Source organism: Eublepharis macularius, chromosome 1 (assembly GCF_028583425.1).
Source record: "Eublepharis macularius isolate TG4126 chromosome 1, MPM_Emac_v1.0, whole genome shotgun sequence".
Classification (NCBI taxonomy): Eukaryota; Metazoa; Chordata; class Lepidosauria; order Squamata; family Eublepharidae; genus Eublepharis; species Eublepharis macularius.
Window position 1 is genome coordinate 168,847,453 of NC_072790.1, and position 17,142 is coordinate 168,864,594.

General features: G+C 43.4%; 1 protein-coding gene across 1 annotated transcript in view; it reads left to right on the forward strand.

Moving 5' to 3' along the window:
• LOC129332900 (uncharacterized) overlaps positions 1-17,142 on the forward strand; it is a 32,285-nt gene that overhangs the window by 12,218 nt on the left and 2,925 nt on the right. The window contains exons 9-16 of the mRNA XM_054984242.1: positions 4,705-6,465; positions 7,322-7,402; positions 7,904-7,990; positions 8,848-8,942; positions 9,319-9,404; positions 9,963-10,029; positions 14,527-14,684; positions 16,282-16,437. Coding sequence (XP_054840217.1) covers positions 4,705-6,465; positions 7,322-7,402; positions 7,904-7,990; positions 8,848-8,942; positions 9,319-9,404; positions 9,963-10,029; positions 14,527-14,684; positions 16,282-16,437 — 2,491 coding nt within the window. The remainder of the gene's footprint in view (positions 1-4,704; positions 6,466-7,321; positions 7,403-7,903; positions 7,991-8,847; positions 8,943-9,318; positions 9,405-9,962; positions 10,030-14,526; positions 14,685-16,281; positions 16,438-17,142) is intronic.

The following is a 17,142-nucleotide window of genomic DNA, read 5'->3' on the forward strand; positions in this document are numbered from 1 at the left end:
AAGGACTGGCCAAGCTAATTTGCTATGAGGACATGGCTCACAGGGCCTCTTCTTTTAGGTGCTGGTTTTGAATTATCCCATTAGTAAGAATATACTGCCTAGTGATGAATTGGGGATGAGGTGAATTCATAATTGAGAAAAGAGTAGTGCATCTGTTTGCCTGCAACTGAGTTTTTGTAACTATTCTGCTATTAAATCATTGATTCTTTTACTATTTAAAAAGGATGTAAAGGACTTAAGCAGACGGGTAGAATAAAGGGTTTTCCAGACTGTGTGATTGCAGGAAATTATTGGAATACTATTTGTTAACAGTCTTGAGCCACTGTAGCAGGGAGGAAACTTGCAATAGTGGCCTTGTCCTTAAAGCACATCTTTGAAAAGCTTTCTGAACCAGAAACTGCCACAGCACCTGCAGCACCTTGTTGATCAGAGAGGAGGGCTCCAGAAAGCCACCTGCCATGAAAGGGAATGCAGTCTCAGCCCTGGGAAGTAGAACTTACTGAATTCAACTTTTTGGCATCTCCAGCAGCTGAATCCAGTTTCAAATGTTCAGAAATGGCAAATGGCACATCAGGGAGAATCAGGATTTTCACCTAAGCTGTTTCTACATGGATGTTTTGCTGCACTTTGACTTCCTCACAGCAGTGGCGTTTGGGGGAGCATCTGCATGATGTCATCCTCTATTCATCCCACTTCTTTGTTTTTCCTCTGCTTAAACATACCTAAACATACCTGACATGAACTTATGGCAGTCTAACGTAGCTTTCAGCCTCCAAGTTTCCAAGTTTCAAGACATAGTTGTGAATCCAGATGGCCAAGGGTAGGGATCCAGGCTGGAGCCCGAACTCCGGACAAAAGCATCACTAAATTGACTATTTTTATCACATTTGCCCAGCAACATGGGTGATCTGGTTGACCAGTCAGAGCTTGGCAGTGATGTAAGAGGATGATGCTGTGCAGCTGCACCTTGCACCAGCTTCTCCTGAGAACCTATACTGAGTTCAGATAAACTTAATTAGATGGAATGCTCTTGGCCTTGGGTCTCCATCCTCCTGCTGTAAAAGTTTCAGCCTCGCGCCTGGCCAGATAACAAGGCCAGACGTATCTCTGGAGATAAGTTCACTCAAAATTAACAAGTATACCCATGATACATTTCTACCCATGTTAAGCAGGACAAAAAGTTTAGACCAAGACAGGCCTGTTTCTCCACGCCTGTTTCAGTACAATCTCTTTGGAAAGATCACAGCCAAAACATCACTAGATACCATGTGGATAGGAAAGTGTTTTTTCAGCACCCTCCCCCTGGTGACATATTCCTAATCTGTGACATTTCAACAATTTCTTCTTCTGCCTGCAGTTTGGCAAGAGTTGTGACTAATCTATTTGTTACATGCTCTTCCTCTAACGAGTTCCAAGTAGAATGTATGGTTCTCCTCTACTGCCTTTTATACTCACAAATATTATGTGAGGCAAGTTAGGCTAAGAGAGAGTGACCGTGCCAAGGTCATCCAATTTGCTTTATGGCTTAGTGGTGTTACCCAAAATAGATCCCATGTCAGCACGTGCACATATGAGCAACCTCACATGTGCAGGACCTGAACCTGGTAGCAGGGGGATCTTTTCAAGATTATTATATACACATTTCTGGGCTATAGTTTAACATTTTTCTGGGGCAGGGGGACCATTGAGGAAGAGAGAGATACTAAACAGAGTAACTTTATTGTTCTAGCCAAGATACAGAATAGCAAAGAAAAATAAAATGGTAGCAATACAATATATGACAGCAAAACTGAACTGGTAACAGTTAACCATTTGCTTTGCAAAATCCTAGTGTATAATTATAGTTACTTCAAATTAGTAACTAGTTATTATTATTTCAGTTCAAAAATCTATTGCTGCCTTGTGGCTAAAGAAACAGTCCTCCCAAGGAGAAAAGAAAAATGTAGGGGTTTCTTCCAAAGGGATGAAAAAATGTGATGAACAAGAGGGGAAAGGATGTTGGATAAGGGGAACATGGAATTCCTAGCAAGGAGAGGAATATGGGGTAAGGGAAACCTGAGAACAGTAAAGCCAATTGGCAGATAATTGGGGAGAGTATGAGCTTGATAGGCAGGATGGTAAGAAAGGATGTGGCAGGAAAGATGGAAAGAAAGAAACAAAATCACGCTGTCTGCTTTTGAGAAAAAGATCCAGTTGTTTCCTGTCCACAGTAGAAAGAAAATTTGGGGATAGAACCAACAACAAAATGATAGGGTTTGGTAGCCCTTTTATGTACCTTGTTGTATTTGCCTTCTAGAAGGTGGATGGGTCAGGAAGGTCTTAGATCCCTCATAGAGGTACCTGCAGACAAATGCTATTGACTGGAATCCCTTGCAAAGTTGTTATGATTGGGGAGCTATTAAACTCTGTACTCATATTGAGGGGAAATGCCAGGATCGTAGCACCCTTACTCTCAGTTCAACCATTCTTTATGAGGGGTACTTTTATCAGGTACATCCAGGTGATACAATGGGAAGGGGAGAGAGGTCAAGATGATTTGAGGACCAACCCAAAAAGGCTCCTCCAGAATATAACTCAACAAAATGAGTGGGCTATTCACAAATGGAGGGGAAATCGGCTAAATAGACCCAATCCAGGAAGTTCAAAATAGAATTTTATATGTGCGAGTAATTAAATTCTTAAAGTGACAGGTGCTATAATAAATATTCTAAAACTTTCCAGAGACACATACAAAAATAAGAATTTAATTACTTGCACATATAAAATTCTATTTTGAACTTCCTGGATTGGGTCTATTTAGTCCATTTTCCCTCCACTTGTGGGTAGCCCACTCGTTTTGTTAAGATGATTTGTGGAGCAAGTCTGATTAATACTAGGGGTGTGCAGCAAAAACAAAATCAAAGTCCCGATTTGGGTATCAGGAATACCATAAAAATTCAGTATACCTGAAATCCTGGTCAAGTTTTCTAGAGAATCCCAAATTTATTTGACCATTATTCCCTATGGGGAAAACTATTGGGTAGGGATGGGGGCACTTTTCAAGCAAACTCCACCAAATTTACAGAAAACTTACTCCTTCCTGTCTAGTAAAGATACCCCCCCCCCCAGTTTCAGGAAGATTGGACCCAGGGGTCCAATTCTATGGGCTCCTGAACAAGGTGCCCCCAGCCACTCTCCATTTTTTCCTATGGGGGAAACATTTCTAAGGCTTTCCGGATAAGGAGAAACCTTAAGCAAAGACAACCCCTGGCCAAAAGCCAGTCACCATGCAGGCTGAACCAACAAAGCCCAACAGAAACAAACTACAGCAAGGGAACCAATGCCAGACTAGAGAATACCAAATTGAAGTAAGGAGGTTTAAAAGGCTGCCAGCAGTCTCTTGAAGGGCTCTTTTGGAGTTTGGGGTGGAAGCAGGTTGGAAATCCATGGACCTTGCAGAGAACAGCAGGTAGCAGAAGTGGAGCAGCAGTGAGCAAGAGGGCAGCTGCTTGAAGTGGCTCGAAGAACTGAGGCAAGCTCCATGGCAGGAAAGTGGTGCGAGGCCAGCGGGAGACAGAAGGCAGCAGGCAGAGAAGTTGGGAGCATGGGAAGCCATGAGGGCCTGGACCAAGGGAGACAATCTTGCCCCACCCATGCCTGGAAAGGAAAACAAAACTTGGAGAAGCCAGCATGCAGCATTTGCTGGATTAAACTGAATAAACTCCTTGATCTGATCTGTGATTCCCTCATTTAAACTGGCATAGCTGGACTGACATAAATTCAGCTGTATAACCAGTATATGTAAGTCAGATCACCCACCCCTAACTAATTCCTGCTGACCATGGATCAGTGGGAAGATGGCGATGACCATGCATCTGACTACATTTCCTGAGAATACTGCATTTTAAAGGAGGTTCTGGAAGTGTAGATTAGTGTCCTGAAAACATGGGTTGTTACTCAGTGCCAAGGTAGCGGGCTCCTTGAAGTCATTTTAAAAAAAGAACCTTTATTAATCTGCTCCAGAGTTGTCATAGCAATCAGGCTACTTCCTTTGCAAGTGCTCAAAGTAACACATAGCTTGAATCTCTGGTTTGATTTCAAAGGTGGAGGTTCTCAGGCCTCTGATTGTGCTAGGCCAGATGATCTTGGAGTCTAAAGACATGACTCTATGAGGGAGGAGGACCATGGGCAACAGTGAAGATTTGGATTCTGCTTCCCCTCCAGTCCTAATTCAACATTCTAACCATTACTTGACACCACGCTGGAGGGAGGTAGTAATGACCTGTTATCATTGCATCTCTCCTCATGTTGGACTCCTGAGCTTCAACTAAACTATTGCATGTTGAGGTATATAGGTAGTCTCTTTCAGGCTCCAGTATTGTGATGAAGTATGTGGGGTTCAGTTTGCAAGAAGTTCAATGGTTTTTGCTAATTAGTTATGCACCCCTTCCCCAGAAAGCCTGGCAAAGCTGGGCCATGGTACATTGGAACTGTAGTAGAAGAAACTGAAGAAACCTTGGTACCCTAGAACTAGTCTTGGGTTGTTCACTTCACTGGCTGTTGTATAGCATGAATGGTGCTTTGTGTGATGCGTGGGCACGAGCATGTGCCAGTGCATGTCTCCAAAAAAATAATTGTGTGAACAAAGTTTGCATTGCCAGCCAGGATACATAAATGGCCTTGAGTATTTGGGTGAGTGATCCTCCATGGCTTCCCTCTCTGCAGGTCAGCACCTATTTGCTTGTGAAGGAGGACAAAGATAATGGTGTGGCCTGTAGAAGCTCAGCCATGGCACAACTTGCTAAGCAAATGACTACTCAAGCTCAATTTTTCCCGATTCCCACTACAAGGCGAGGTACCACCACCTTCCACACTTTGCCAAAGACCAGCTCCAGCACCCTGTGCCTGAGCAAAAAAGGAAAAGGAATGATAGCAGATGCCCAGTGGTTCACTTTGCAAGGGATCATGGGAGCAGAGCCAAGTGATTTGCAGCCTCTTCAGGAGAAGCAGCACAATAGTACCTGGCCCCCTAAGTGCAGCAGAAAGGCACATTGCCTACCACACAGAGAGCTGATGGACAATGTGAAGAACCCATTGGCATGGGCTACTGATACTGAATGTGACTCAGTTGGGAAAGGATCTGGATGCCACATGTTTGTGAAAGATAGCAAAAGTCTCAGCACCCCCAACACACTTTTAGAGAGAACGAACATGTGCCAGCATCTTTCTCTGGGTTCTGTCCTGAGCCTGGAGCTCCCCAAGGATCCCACAGCCTTGAAGAACATCCATAATACCATCAGCATAGCTCAAGAGGGACTAGTAGCTAGAAGGGAAGCAGGCCAGGCCAGTGGAGTGGCTCAGTGGAGCACCAATGGAGTAAAGATACAAGATAATGATACCAGCCTGCAGAAGAGAACAGTAGGAGTGCAGCCAGCCAGTCAAAGGGGGGATGTTCATCACAAGTTTCCCAGGAAAAAGAGGGGCACATGGTTTGAAGAGGTGAGTTGCAACCCAAGCTACAGCCTGCAGAAGGCTAATTGTATTGCTCCTTGCAAAGAGGACAAACAGAGTCCCAAGAGCCAGAGCAGTTCCAGTGATGAATACTTGGATTTCAAGCAGAACCAGTTGTCCTGTATCAGTGTACTGCATGAGGAGTTAAACTGGGAATGGGACAAATTAGCTGCCCCACTGGGTACCACTGGTACCATTAATGAGAGGTTGCAGGCAAAGGGTCCAACTGAGCACACAACCAAAGTCAAAGAAGCATCTAGAGTGAAACTCAAGCCTTCCCCTGCTGCACATAGTAGTATTGTTGATGCAGCTCCTAGTGCAGCCAAAGTTAAAGGCCCTGCAGTAAATGCAATGCCTAACAAGGAAGCCAGCCAGAGTGAATCAGAAGGAAGTTTGGAAAGAATCCCAGTTTTATTGCACCACAAGGAATTCAAATCCCCCACTAAGGTATCTGTGTTTGAATGTGAACTAGGCCACCAAGGAGGCATCCCAGCATCTTCAGTGCCAGACTCTTTAATCCTGGCTCCAGGAGGAAATACAACTGAAGGACCAAAGTTGCTAGGCAGAACAGACATTTGTCACCCTGCCCATGAGTTGTTTGAAGAGGAAGAGGAGGAGCTGCAGGCCATATGGAGTAATGTGGAGAAGCACAAGAGAAGTGGCCCAGGGAGAAAGGTAGACAAGGCACAAAGCCCAAATGATTCTGATGGAAAAATCATCTTGACAGCAGCAGATAATGTGCTGGTGGCTAAGTTCAAGCTTCCCACTTCTGTCCAGCCACTTCAGGGTTCAGAAGAGGGAAAAGGATCCAATAAGGGACTTGGTAGGAAGAGCAGTTCAAGTCAGTGCTGGGCATCTTTGCCTTCTTGCCAGGAGCCACCTGAAAGTACAGAGGTTGCACCCATGGGAACAGTGCTGAACTTCTGCCCAGGGGACCAGCAGAAGCTCCAAGAAGACTGCAGAGGTGTCAACAAGGTCAGAACCATTGTCTGTCCATGTTGGGGAGTTTGAATGTTCTAGACAGTATTTTCCTGTTTGGAAACCAAATGTTTACTTTTCTTCCCTTGTCAGTATGGACAAAGGGGCTCATAGATAAATGGTACAGATAAAGATGTCCCACCCTTAATGAGATGGCTCCTGAACTGACCATAATAGTCACCAACTAAGATCCATTCTGGAATACTCAGGCCACCATTAGCTAACATAAAGTATTGTATTAAGCAGATGCTCTCACAACTGAAACAAAATGTAACAGGGCAACTACAGGTAGGGAAGCAAAACCTTTGTTGAATAAGATTTACTTACTTTACTACCAAGTGAACATGATAGGAGGATTTGCTGTGGGGGACAGACGGTGCTGGATTCTTATGGGGAATGTCACTCTATATAAAATACTATGGGGCACCAGCATTTCAATTCCACTTGCAGCCAATTACAGAAAAGGAATGCTTCAGTGGCACAGCAGAGTCCTAGTGTGGAAGCAAACTTTAGATTGTGGCTGCCCGCACAGAAAGAACTCTATTAGTTGTCAGTAGTAAGCTTAACTGAACAAGCTGAATGAATTAAATTGTTTGTTCAGGCATTGGGTAAACTCGTGTAATCTGCCTGAACAAATGCAGATATTATTGAACTGGCCAGGGATTATGAAAAAGGAAGTTCAGTTAAAGCCAGGTGCACATTGGCAGTTCAGGGAGAAATTTCACTCGCCCTTGTTCAGCTTTGGCAGGGAATGGTGCAGACAAGTCTTCCTAATTGGGACTCCATTGCAGGAGGTCAGCTTTTATACTTTCCCTGTGGCTGCTTTTGTTTATTGCTGTCCGTCTCTTTCCAGCCTCTGCCCAATAAAGTGGAGCTTCAGATGATGGAAGGAACTCTGGAGAGGAAGCACCTGTTGCAGGCAGGAGGCAGAAAGGTATTGTTTGAGCGGCCAGGTGTTACACCTGATGGTGGAAAAAAGCTTTCAGTCTGCACAGTTCATCCCCCTATATTAGCATATGATGGTAGACATCAGCCACATACTTCATTTGTGTTTTCCTGTAACAGGTTATCAGCACCTAATGATGCATACAGATGTGCTTGTTGATGTGTGCGGCAAATAGTTCAAAGTCTTTCCAGTCAACAAAATCTCACAGATTTTAATCTTAACACTATCTTCCCAGTAACTCCGATCTAGCACCTGTGGCTTCATATCCCATTCCTGCATAATACAACTGCTTTTTAAAAGAAGGGCATTCCTATTCTGGAAAGCTAGCGTTGCTCTCAAGCTATGGTTGCCTGTTCTTAGTTTCTGAGAGAAAGGTATCCCCTCCCCATTTTCAACAGACAGAAAGCTTTACACATGAGAAGCTTTATGAACAGGGGGGTCTTCCCAAAGCTTTACCTACTTCAGATTTGATCTTTAATGCTGTTCTAGGCAAATTGTCGTTCCTGGAATACATTCCATACGGTGCTGATGAGACAAACTCTGTGTTTCTACCAAGACAAGAAAGACACTCTCAAGGTAATTGTGTGCAGAGAGGCATCCACAGAAGGGTGGGGATAAGAAGTGGAAATCGATATAGTATAGGAAGACCTTTGCCAGACACTCATTTCCTCTTTCTCTCTTTCTTCTGTATGATGTCTGTTTCATTCATGCCTCCATCATTTTGTATCTGTCATCTGCTGGCTTCTTCAGACTTAATCGTTAGCACTGACAGGATCACTGAGCTTGCATGTACACTACGTTACAGATTTTTTAATTTCAAGACTTGTTTATAGCATTCTGTACCAAGAACCTTTGATGCAATGTACAAAAAGTTAAATGGTAAAATCAGTAAAAACAGTCCATAATCACATTAAAACCACTTCTAGCAATAACTGGCAAATTGTAAACTCCACAGAGTATCACCAGAAGAAAAGCTCAATAACCATATAGGCCTTTCTGAATAAAACCAGCTTCACTTGGCAGAAAAAAAGAGCACTGAAGTAACCAAGTGGGAGTACATTCCATAGTGTGAGTGCAGCCCTGGAAACAGCCATGCCCTGCAAAACATGTCTCACTGATCAAAGAAATATAGAGCAACAGGCAGTTTCAAGAAGTTTCATTCTTCCAGATGCAAAGCTTTTCCACCTCTTCAGGTCCAGTTGTTCAGATCTCAGCATTCATGTTCTGGCTGCCCTGCCTTTCATTAAAACTTGTACCTAGTTCAGTCCTTTGGGGATAACCGCGTATCTCTTGGCCTCTGTTACCTTGTTACAAGCCAGAGAGGGGCATTGCAAGACAGATTAACACTTGTTCTCAGGCTTCCCTGTGCTGACAAAGTAGTTTAGAAATAATTCAGATTCCAGAGACATTATCGTTTACTTTCTTTTGCATAGCAGAGCTCCATGGTGGCCTTACCACTGAATCTCTGTGGAGCCGTCTGCACCCTGGAAACAGAATACACCAAAAAGACCAATTGTTTCACACTGCAGTGAGTAACCCCCAAGTTTCCTGTCCTACTTTGGCTTCAAAAATGGGGGTGCGAGGTATTAGGAGTCCCCCTCCACATACACATGAAGCTGCCTTATACTAAAATTAGATTAATTGTCCATCAGCGTCTGTAGCGTCTATTCAGACTGGCAGCAGCTTTCCAGGGTCTCAGAAGCCTTTCTCATCTCCTGTTACCTGATCCTTTTAGCTGGAGGTGCCATTGTTTGATCCTGGGACCTTCAGTATGCCTAGCAGATGCTCTGCCAGTGAGCCATGGCCCCTCCCCCTTTTAGTACTCAGATTGCTCAACTATGAGCTTGACGCTGGACTTTGCATCTTCAAAATACTGTTTGCTGCCATCCTCTTCATGTCCCCAGGTTGAAGGATGGTTCCAAGTACCTCCTTAGAGCTCTGACTGAACCACTTATGAAAGAGTGGATTACCAAACTGCAGCAAAATTCAGGTAAGACTGGATACTCCTCAGGAAGAAGTGGGAAGCTGAAACTTTTAGAATCAGCTGTATGTCCTATCATGACTTACCCAAACCTGGAGTCAAATAGCATGCTTGCACATGGGAGGCTGGGGCTCAAATTGCATGTAATAGACTGACTACAAGGTCATATGAATGTTACTTTCACCTAGCCTCAGTTCCTCATGTGCAAAGTAGGAAGAAAAGTGATCTGTGTGCTGCTTCATACATCTTAGTGTTATAGGTGTACGCACAAAATTTGTTAAGTGTAGACTTAAATATATAAAGTGTGACTGAGAGTAATAGGGAATTGAAAATAGATTCATTATAAGGGAATGTTCATCAAAGAGGCTGTAACTCTGTTGAGCATAACTGCAAATCCAGGAGTGTTCCTGTGAACACTATGCTATGTCCTATGCTATGTGTTTGAGAGGATATCCCAGATAAGTCATTAAAATGTATTTTGTGTACAAATATGGTTAGGCAAATAGAGGTTTTTTTAAGCCATAGCCCAGTGGCAGCTTTTCATCACGTACTTTTCTATGTTCAAAGGTTTACCAGAAGTAGATTATTTCCAGTCAGCTTCCCAGGCTGCCCAAAGGACAACCTCTGCTGCTAGGTAAGTGTTGATAGCTCTGCTAGGGTGGGTTTGCTGAAGGTGAAGATGGAATTTGTTGTTCACCATCCTGAAGATTGACTTGTCTTTCTGCTAAGGACTCTTGTTCACTGGCAAGCAGGCTTTATTCAAAGAATTCAAGGAGATCATTTATGCAAAGTATTCAGATTTCAACATGGTAGGTAAAAACTGGATTCTGAAATCTTTCTGTTCAAAACTGAGAGAAACATTGTGGTTCTAATTTTTTGAAGTATATTTCTGTTTCTCAGTTTTGAAAAAGGGCTAGCTTAGTTAGGGTTGCTAAACTCCAAGTAGGACTAAAGTAACCAGGGAGTTCCACTGGTAAAGAGAAACAACTTGCTAACACACAACCGGGGAATCAATACTGAATTATAAATAACCTTTAGTATTTAATGCTATGTAAAGTGCCAAGTGCAAAATTGTGCAGTGAATACATCAATCAATAAATAAATACATGCAATAAATACTGTGTACAAAATCTGTCATCCACAATGCTACCAAATTCATAGCTCAAATGAGCAATGTCCACTATGTAGGGACCGGAGTGCTCGGAGGTGCGTCAGGAACAGATTGCAATGGTAAATAGTCCACCGTCCAAAGATGGAACAGAGTAGCCAAACTGCATATTGCCGACGGGCTTGTGCGTGCAATTCTCAATTACCGTTTCATTCTATAACTTCTTCCTGGGTAATATTACACTGGACTGGAAAGAAATTACATACATAATAGGGCGCAATTTAAAAATACAGTATTTATACTAGCCTTTTTATTATATACATAAACAATAGTGCAAGTTAAAAATCTACTCACTCACTAGTCCTTAACACTCCGATTCCCATAGCACCCGACTGGACATTACAATTAACCACCTGATGCAGGTTCCCCCTCTCTGTCCTCATTATTAACATCGCTTGCTAATCACCTACACGGTCCTTTTCTCATTGTTAAGGGGGAATCCCCCTATAATTCAATTAGAATATCTCACGGTCTCACGACCTTCTGTAAGTTCCAGCTGCAGCAAGACTGCCTAGGTCCCTGTATCATATGTATTTATCCTATGAAGCAAGCTAAATTTAGCTCATTGTTAAGTCCTAAAGGAGCAAGAGACTTCAATTTAAAGATCCATTGTGCCTCCAGCTGTAACAGTCTCCTCGAGCAATCTGTAATGCAAGGATCCGTAATAGCTTCTACTACAGAGACTCTAAGGTTTTTCAAATCTTTTAGGTCTCCGTGTTTCTCCCAGTAGTGGCTGACCAAGGGGGCCTCCTCTACTCTATTCCTGACACGGGAGATGTGTTCCTGTATTCTTGTTTTCAGGGGGCGCAAAGTGCTACCAACATAGTACAACTGACAACTACACTTGATCACATATACCACACTCGAAGTCTTACATGTAGTAAAATTTCTCTGATTGCCCATTGGTCCATCTAATAAGTTATTCAATTTTACCATCATGCAACAAACGTTGCATTCCCCGCATGGGAAGTGTCCCTGTGGCATGGTTCCCACTTGGTTGGTGGCTTTGAACTCCGAACGCGTCAATATGTCTTTAAGAGAACGTGTACGGCGATAGCCTATCTCTGGTGGTTGTTCGCATCCCGGGATTTCAGCTACTAGATGCCAATGTGTTTTTATTATATTCCGGATATGGGTAGTTAAATTGGTATATTCCATAGCCCATTTCAACGAACCACTTCTGAAACGGTTCTTAGGTTTTAAAAGGTCCGCTCGGGAGTAGCCATCGGCCTAGAGCGCGCCGATTCAATGGCTGGCCACGGATAGCCCCTATTCACAAATGCTGTACTGAGCTCTGCCCTGCTTTCCCCGAAGTGTCTTTGATTGGTGGAATTTCTTTTCAGTCTCAAAAACTGACCGACGGGGATATTCCTTTTTGTGGATTGTTATTACTGTCAAACAAAAGGGGTGGCGATGGGGTGCGCTGCCGCCCCCAGTATCGCCGACCTCTTTATGTCTGAAATAGAAGAATGGTGCATTTTCCATAAAGACAATAATCCATATTTAGATCAGATGGTGCTATTTAAACGGTACATTGATGACGTCATTGTGATTCTGAAATCAGCTGATATAGCCGAGACATTTGCCCAGTGGATGAATTCTTTGGATACAGACATCAAGTTTACCTGGCAGGGTAGCGGGACCAGCATTAATTACCTAGATGTGATTATCTATAAAAGTAATCAGGGTGCCTTGGGTGTCCGACCCTTTAAAAAGGGAACAGACAGATGCTCGTACTTACATTATACATCATTCCACCCTCCTCATTTAAAAAGGAATATCCCCGTCGGTCAGTTTTTGAGACTGAAAAGAAATTCCACCAATCAAAGACACTTCGGGGAAAGCGGGGCGGAGCTCAGTACAGCGTTTGTGAATAGGGGCTATCCGTGGCCAGCCATTAAATCGGCACGCTCTAGGCTGATGGCTATTCCCCGAGCGGACCTTTTAAAACCTAAGAACCGTTTCAGAAGTGGTTCATTGAAATGGGCTATGGAATATACCAATTTAACTACCCATATCCGGAATATAATAAAAACACATTGGCATCTAGTAGCTGAAATCCCGGGATGCGAACAACCGCCAGAGATAGGCTATCGCCGTATGCGTTCTCTTAAAGACATATTGACGCGTTCGGAGTTCAAAGCCACCAACCAAGTGGGAACCATGCCACAGGGACACTTCCCATGCGGGGAATGCAACGTTTGTTGCATGATGGTAAAATTGAATAACTTATTAGATGGACCAATGGGCAATCAGAGAAATTTTTACCACGTGTAAGACTTCGAGTGTGGTATATGTGATCAAGTGTAGTTGTCAGTTGTACTATGTTGGTAGCTCTTTGCGCCCCCTGAAAACAAGAATACAGGAACACATCTCCCGTGTCAGGAATAGAGTAGAGGAGGCCCCCTTGGTCAGCCACTACTGGGAGAAACACGGAGACCTAAAAGATTTCAAAAACCTTAGAGTCTCTGTATTAGAAGCTATTACGGATCCTTGCATTACAGATTGCTCAAGGAGACTGTTACAGCTGAAGGCACAATGGATCTTTAAATTGAAGTCTCTTGCTCCTTTAGGACTTAACAATGAGCTAAATTTAGCTTGCTTCATAGGATAAATACATATGATACAGGGACCTAGGCAGTCTTGCTGCAGCTGGAACTTACAGAAGGTCGTGAGACCGTGAGATATTCTAATTGAATTATAGGGGGATTCCCCCTTAACAATGAGAAAAGGACCGTGTAGGTGATTAGCAAGCGATGTTAATAATGAGGACAGAGAGGGGGAACCTGCATCAGGTGGTTAATTGTAATGTCCAGTCGGGTGCTATGGGAATCGGAGTGTTAAGGACTAGTGAGTGAGTAGATTTTTAACTTGCACTATTGTTTATGTATATAATAAAAAGGCTAGTATAAATACTGTATTTTTAAATTGCGCCCTATTATGTATGTAATTTCTTTCCAGTCCAGTGTAATATTACCCAGGAAGAAGTTATAGAACGAAACGGGAATTGAGAATTGCACGCACAAGCCCGTCGGCAATATGCAATTTGGCTACTCTGTTCCATCTTTGGACGGTGGACTACTTACCATTGCAATCTGTTCCTGACGCACCTCCAAGCACTCCGGTCCCTACATAGTGGACATTGCTCATTTGAGCTATGAATTTGGTAGCATTGTGGATGACAGATTTTGTACACAGTATTTACTGATTGATGTATTCACTGCACAATTTTGCACTTGGCACTTTACATAGCATTAAATACTAAAGGTTATTTATAATTCAGTATTGATTCCCCGGTTGTGTGTTAGCAAACTCCAAGTAGGGCCTGAAAATCTCCCAGAATTACAACTGATCTCTCGACAACAGAGAACAGTTCTTTTGGAGAAAATGGCTACTTTGGAGGGTGGACTTTATGGCATTATACACCCACTGAGGTTGCTCCCCAGCTTTTCACCCCTAAATCACCTAGTACAGTGGTGGGCAATTATTGTGGCTCGGGGGGCACTTTGTGGGAGCGGAGGTTAGTGGAGGGCCGCACCTTTTAAAATGATTGCATTCATTAGTTAACTTTGCATTTCAGAAAAGGTATAAATTGTATCATAAAAATCAATAACTATAAATTAAATAAAATAGTGGTAGTTTTATTCAATTTATTTATTGTGCTAATTTCATATCGCGCACGGGAAGGAAATCTCGGTTCAAGGCGGATTTTTCTGACTGTCTTGGCGGGCCACAAAAAAACTCTGTAGCGGGCCGCATGTGGCCCGGGGACCGCAATTTGCCCACCCCTGACCTAGTAGATTGGATCCCCTCCATTCAAGAGTTCCGGCCAATGTTCTACACAAATTGGCATGCATTACCTTTGTGGGAGAGACTATTCAGCATTAAATCTTATACCAACTGGCAGCACAATCCTGTGGAAGTGAGCGCTGGAACCCAGCTTGCTGTTTCTGTTCTTTCCAGTGTGATTCCTGGCCTTGGCGCCTCCCACTTACTTGGCCTTCGTCAGCCCCTTGCAGCAAAGAGCCAAGAGGATATGCTTCTGCCTGGGTCAAGTGCAAGGCTGCAGCTGCCTTATGATACTCAGGATGGCCCACTGGAGTCTGCAGCACTACAGGGAGGTGAGTGTATAGAGTCGAGAGTCACTTGAGGTCTCTCTTTAATTACAGCCACCACTCCTTCAGCATCTCAGCTATGGCCTGCCATGGTCATTTGCTTCTGGCATCTAAGTGACTGAAGTGTGCCAGGTGAGGTCTTTACCTCTGAAAGTGTTACTGCAGAGGCGATGTGGGAGCTAGTGAGTTGGCGCCCACACCTGCCCTCTATTCTTCTGCATCTTCATTGTCTGGCCTCTAAGGCTCTTGGGGAAACTGCATGGACAGTGAATCCTTACCACGTACAAAAAGGTCCTTTGCCTTTCCTTGCTTAGAATGTTGAAGGCCATCTCTTCATGTGAAGGGGATGGACATCTAGATTGTCTTTGTATTGTAGCTGTGGACTGTCTCCATAACCCAAGGGAAAGGCAGCTTAATTGTACTACAGGGTGCATTCAAACAGACTCCTTGCCTTGGTTTCACTGCAAAAGTGCAGTGGTGATTTTTTTGTACACTTTCCACACAAATTGCCTAAACTGTTTTCCTTCTGCATGTTCTCCTCCCCCCCCTGGTTTTCCAGACGCCTTTGATGCCATGTTTCTTTTTGTTAGGGTTGTCAACCTCCAGGTGAGGACTGGAGATTTCCTGGAATTTGAACTGATCTTCAAATGACAGAGGTCATTTCCCTTGTAGAAAGTCGATGCTTTGGAGGGTTAACTCTGTGGCATTATATCCTGCTGACATCTTTCCCCTTCTCAAATTCTGCCCTTCCCAGGTTCCACCCCAAATCTCCAGGAATTTCCCAACTTAGAGTTGGCAACGCTGCTCTGATGCACTATATTTATTGGCTTACTGCCCGGATTGTTCCCTTGCCTCTGCAAACCTGAGTTCTTTTTGCAGACCTCATCTCCTGGCAGCAAATTAGCTGTATGAAGGGGTTGCTTTGCCTCTGTAAACTAAACTGGGACTCGTGCAGTGCATTCCTTTAAAGGGCTAACCCTCCCTCTATCCTTCCTCCATTTAACTGTTTTCTGAAATCTCCTTTCTCACATTGGTCAGAGAAATATGAGCTAGCAATGAAGAAAAATTGGGCCAAGGTAGCAGTGCTCTTAGTCCAGAAGCCATGTTTTTCCAAATACAAACACGAACAACTCTGAAATATTGCCCCCACCCCTGTCTCTGAGGTAGTATTTGATGGGCCTTTGTACTGGAGGCACCCTCTTCACAGTGTTTCCAACCTACCCCTTCTCCTGAGGCAAGCTCACAAGTATCTAGTACAGGATGCCTAGATACACCTCATTGGGGTGATCAAAAATCGGTGCAACTTTCTTTAAGTTAAATGTTGAAATCAGATTGGACTGTTTTAAAATGTCCACTGATAGTTCACTGTCTAAAACAATAGGCAGAAATATTCCAAAAAAAAGATTGATTGGGACTGATAGATCATCATGCCATTGAGATCTTCCTGCATATGCACCATACTGTGCCATGCCATGGAATGTTTAGCACAGAAACAAGGCCTGTGCAATATGCGCATAATTTGTGATTCAGCAACATGTTTTTTAAGGTAGGAATATTAAAGCTGAACCCATGTGTCACATTTTTATCTTCTCTCTCCTTTTAGGAAATAATCAGAGATCTGCTGCCATTTATACAACAGAGCACAGTCCAAAGCTGTGCTCTCCAACTGAGTCTCCAAGGACACAAGATCCCTTTATGTGTCAGGAAGACGACTATGGGCTTGTGACAAGCAAGAGGAGATCATATTCCTTCACTTCAGGTACGTGCTACATAGCTGTGAAGGAGAAGACGTTGCTAGATAGGGGAGCAAGTCTGCATATCACTTCACTCTGAGTTTCTTGATCCCTTAACGTTCCATTTCAGTTATAAAATTAATGATCAGGGACTGCTGACTTGTTTGTGACTAAATGTAGTCTATCATTCTTTGAGACAAAAGTGATGTTATTATGCTGTTTTCCCTGTGGGGTGAGGTGTCCTTTTAAGGTTCTCCTCAGTTACACAAGTATATTACTTAAAGTCACCACTAGATGTCAGCAGCACACTTTTAATCTCAATTTCGTGTATCTGTTGTTGAAGATTGTTCTGTGTGTCTCACTTCCAAGAGATACATCTGATCATATACTCCAATAAAAAGAATAGATATGCATACAGCAGTTCCAAAGTGGCATTTGCATGCTTATTGCTTGGGATGTATATCTTGAGAAGCAGTTGTTTCCATCCTCATCCTAAATGTTGTTAGTGAAAGGGATGTTTTTCAGTGGTTAATGGGAGAAACTTTTAAACATGTTCAGAGGCAAAGCAATTTCTTCTCCTTATTCCTTTACAATTTCCAAGGGTAAACTTTGGTTCTGGGGCAGAGGCCCAGAACCTCAGTTCAGATGATAGCCTCCTTGAATCCCTTTCCTCTGCCTTTAGGAGAGTAGGAGGGTCAGTATACCAAAGAATAGCCAGCCTAGAGCTAAAC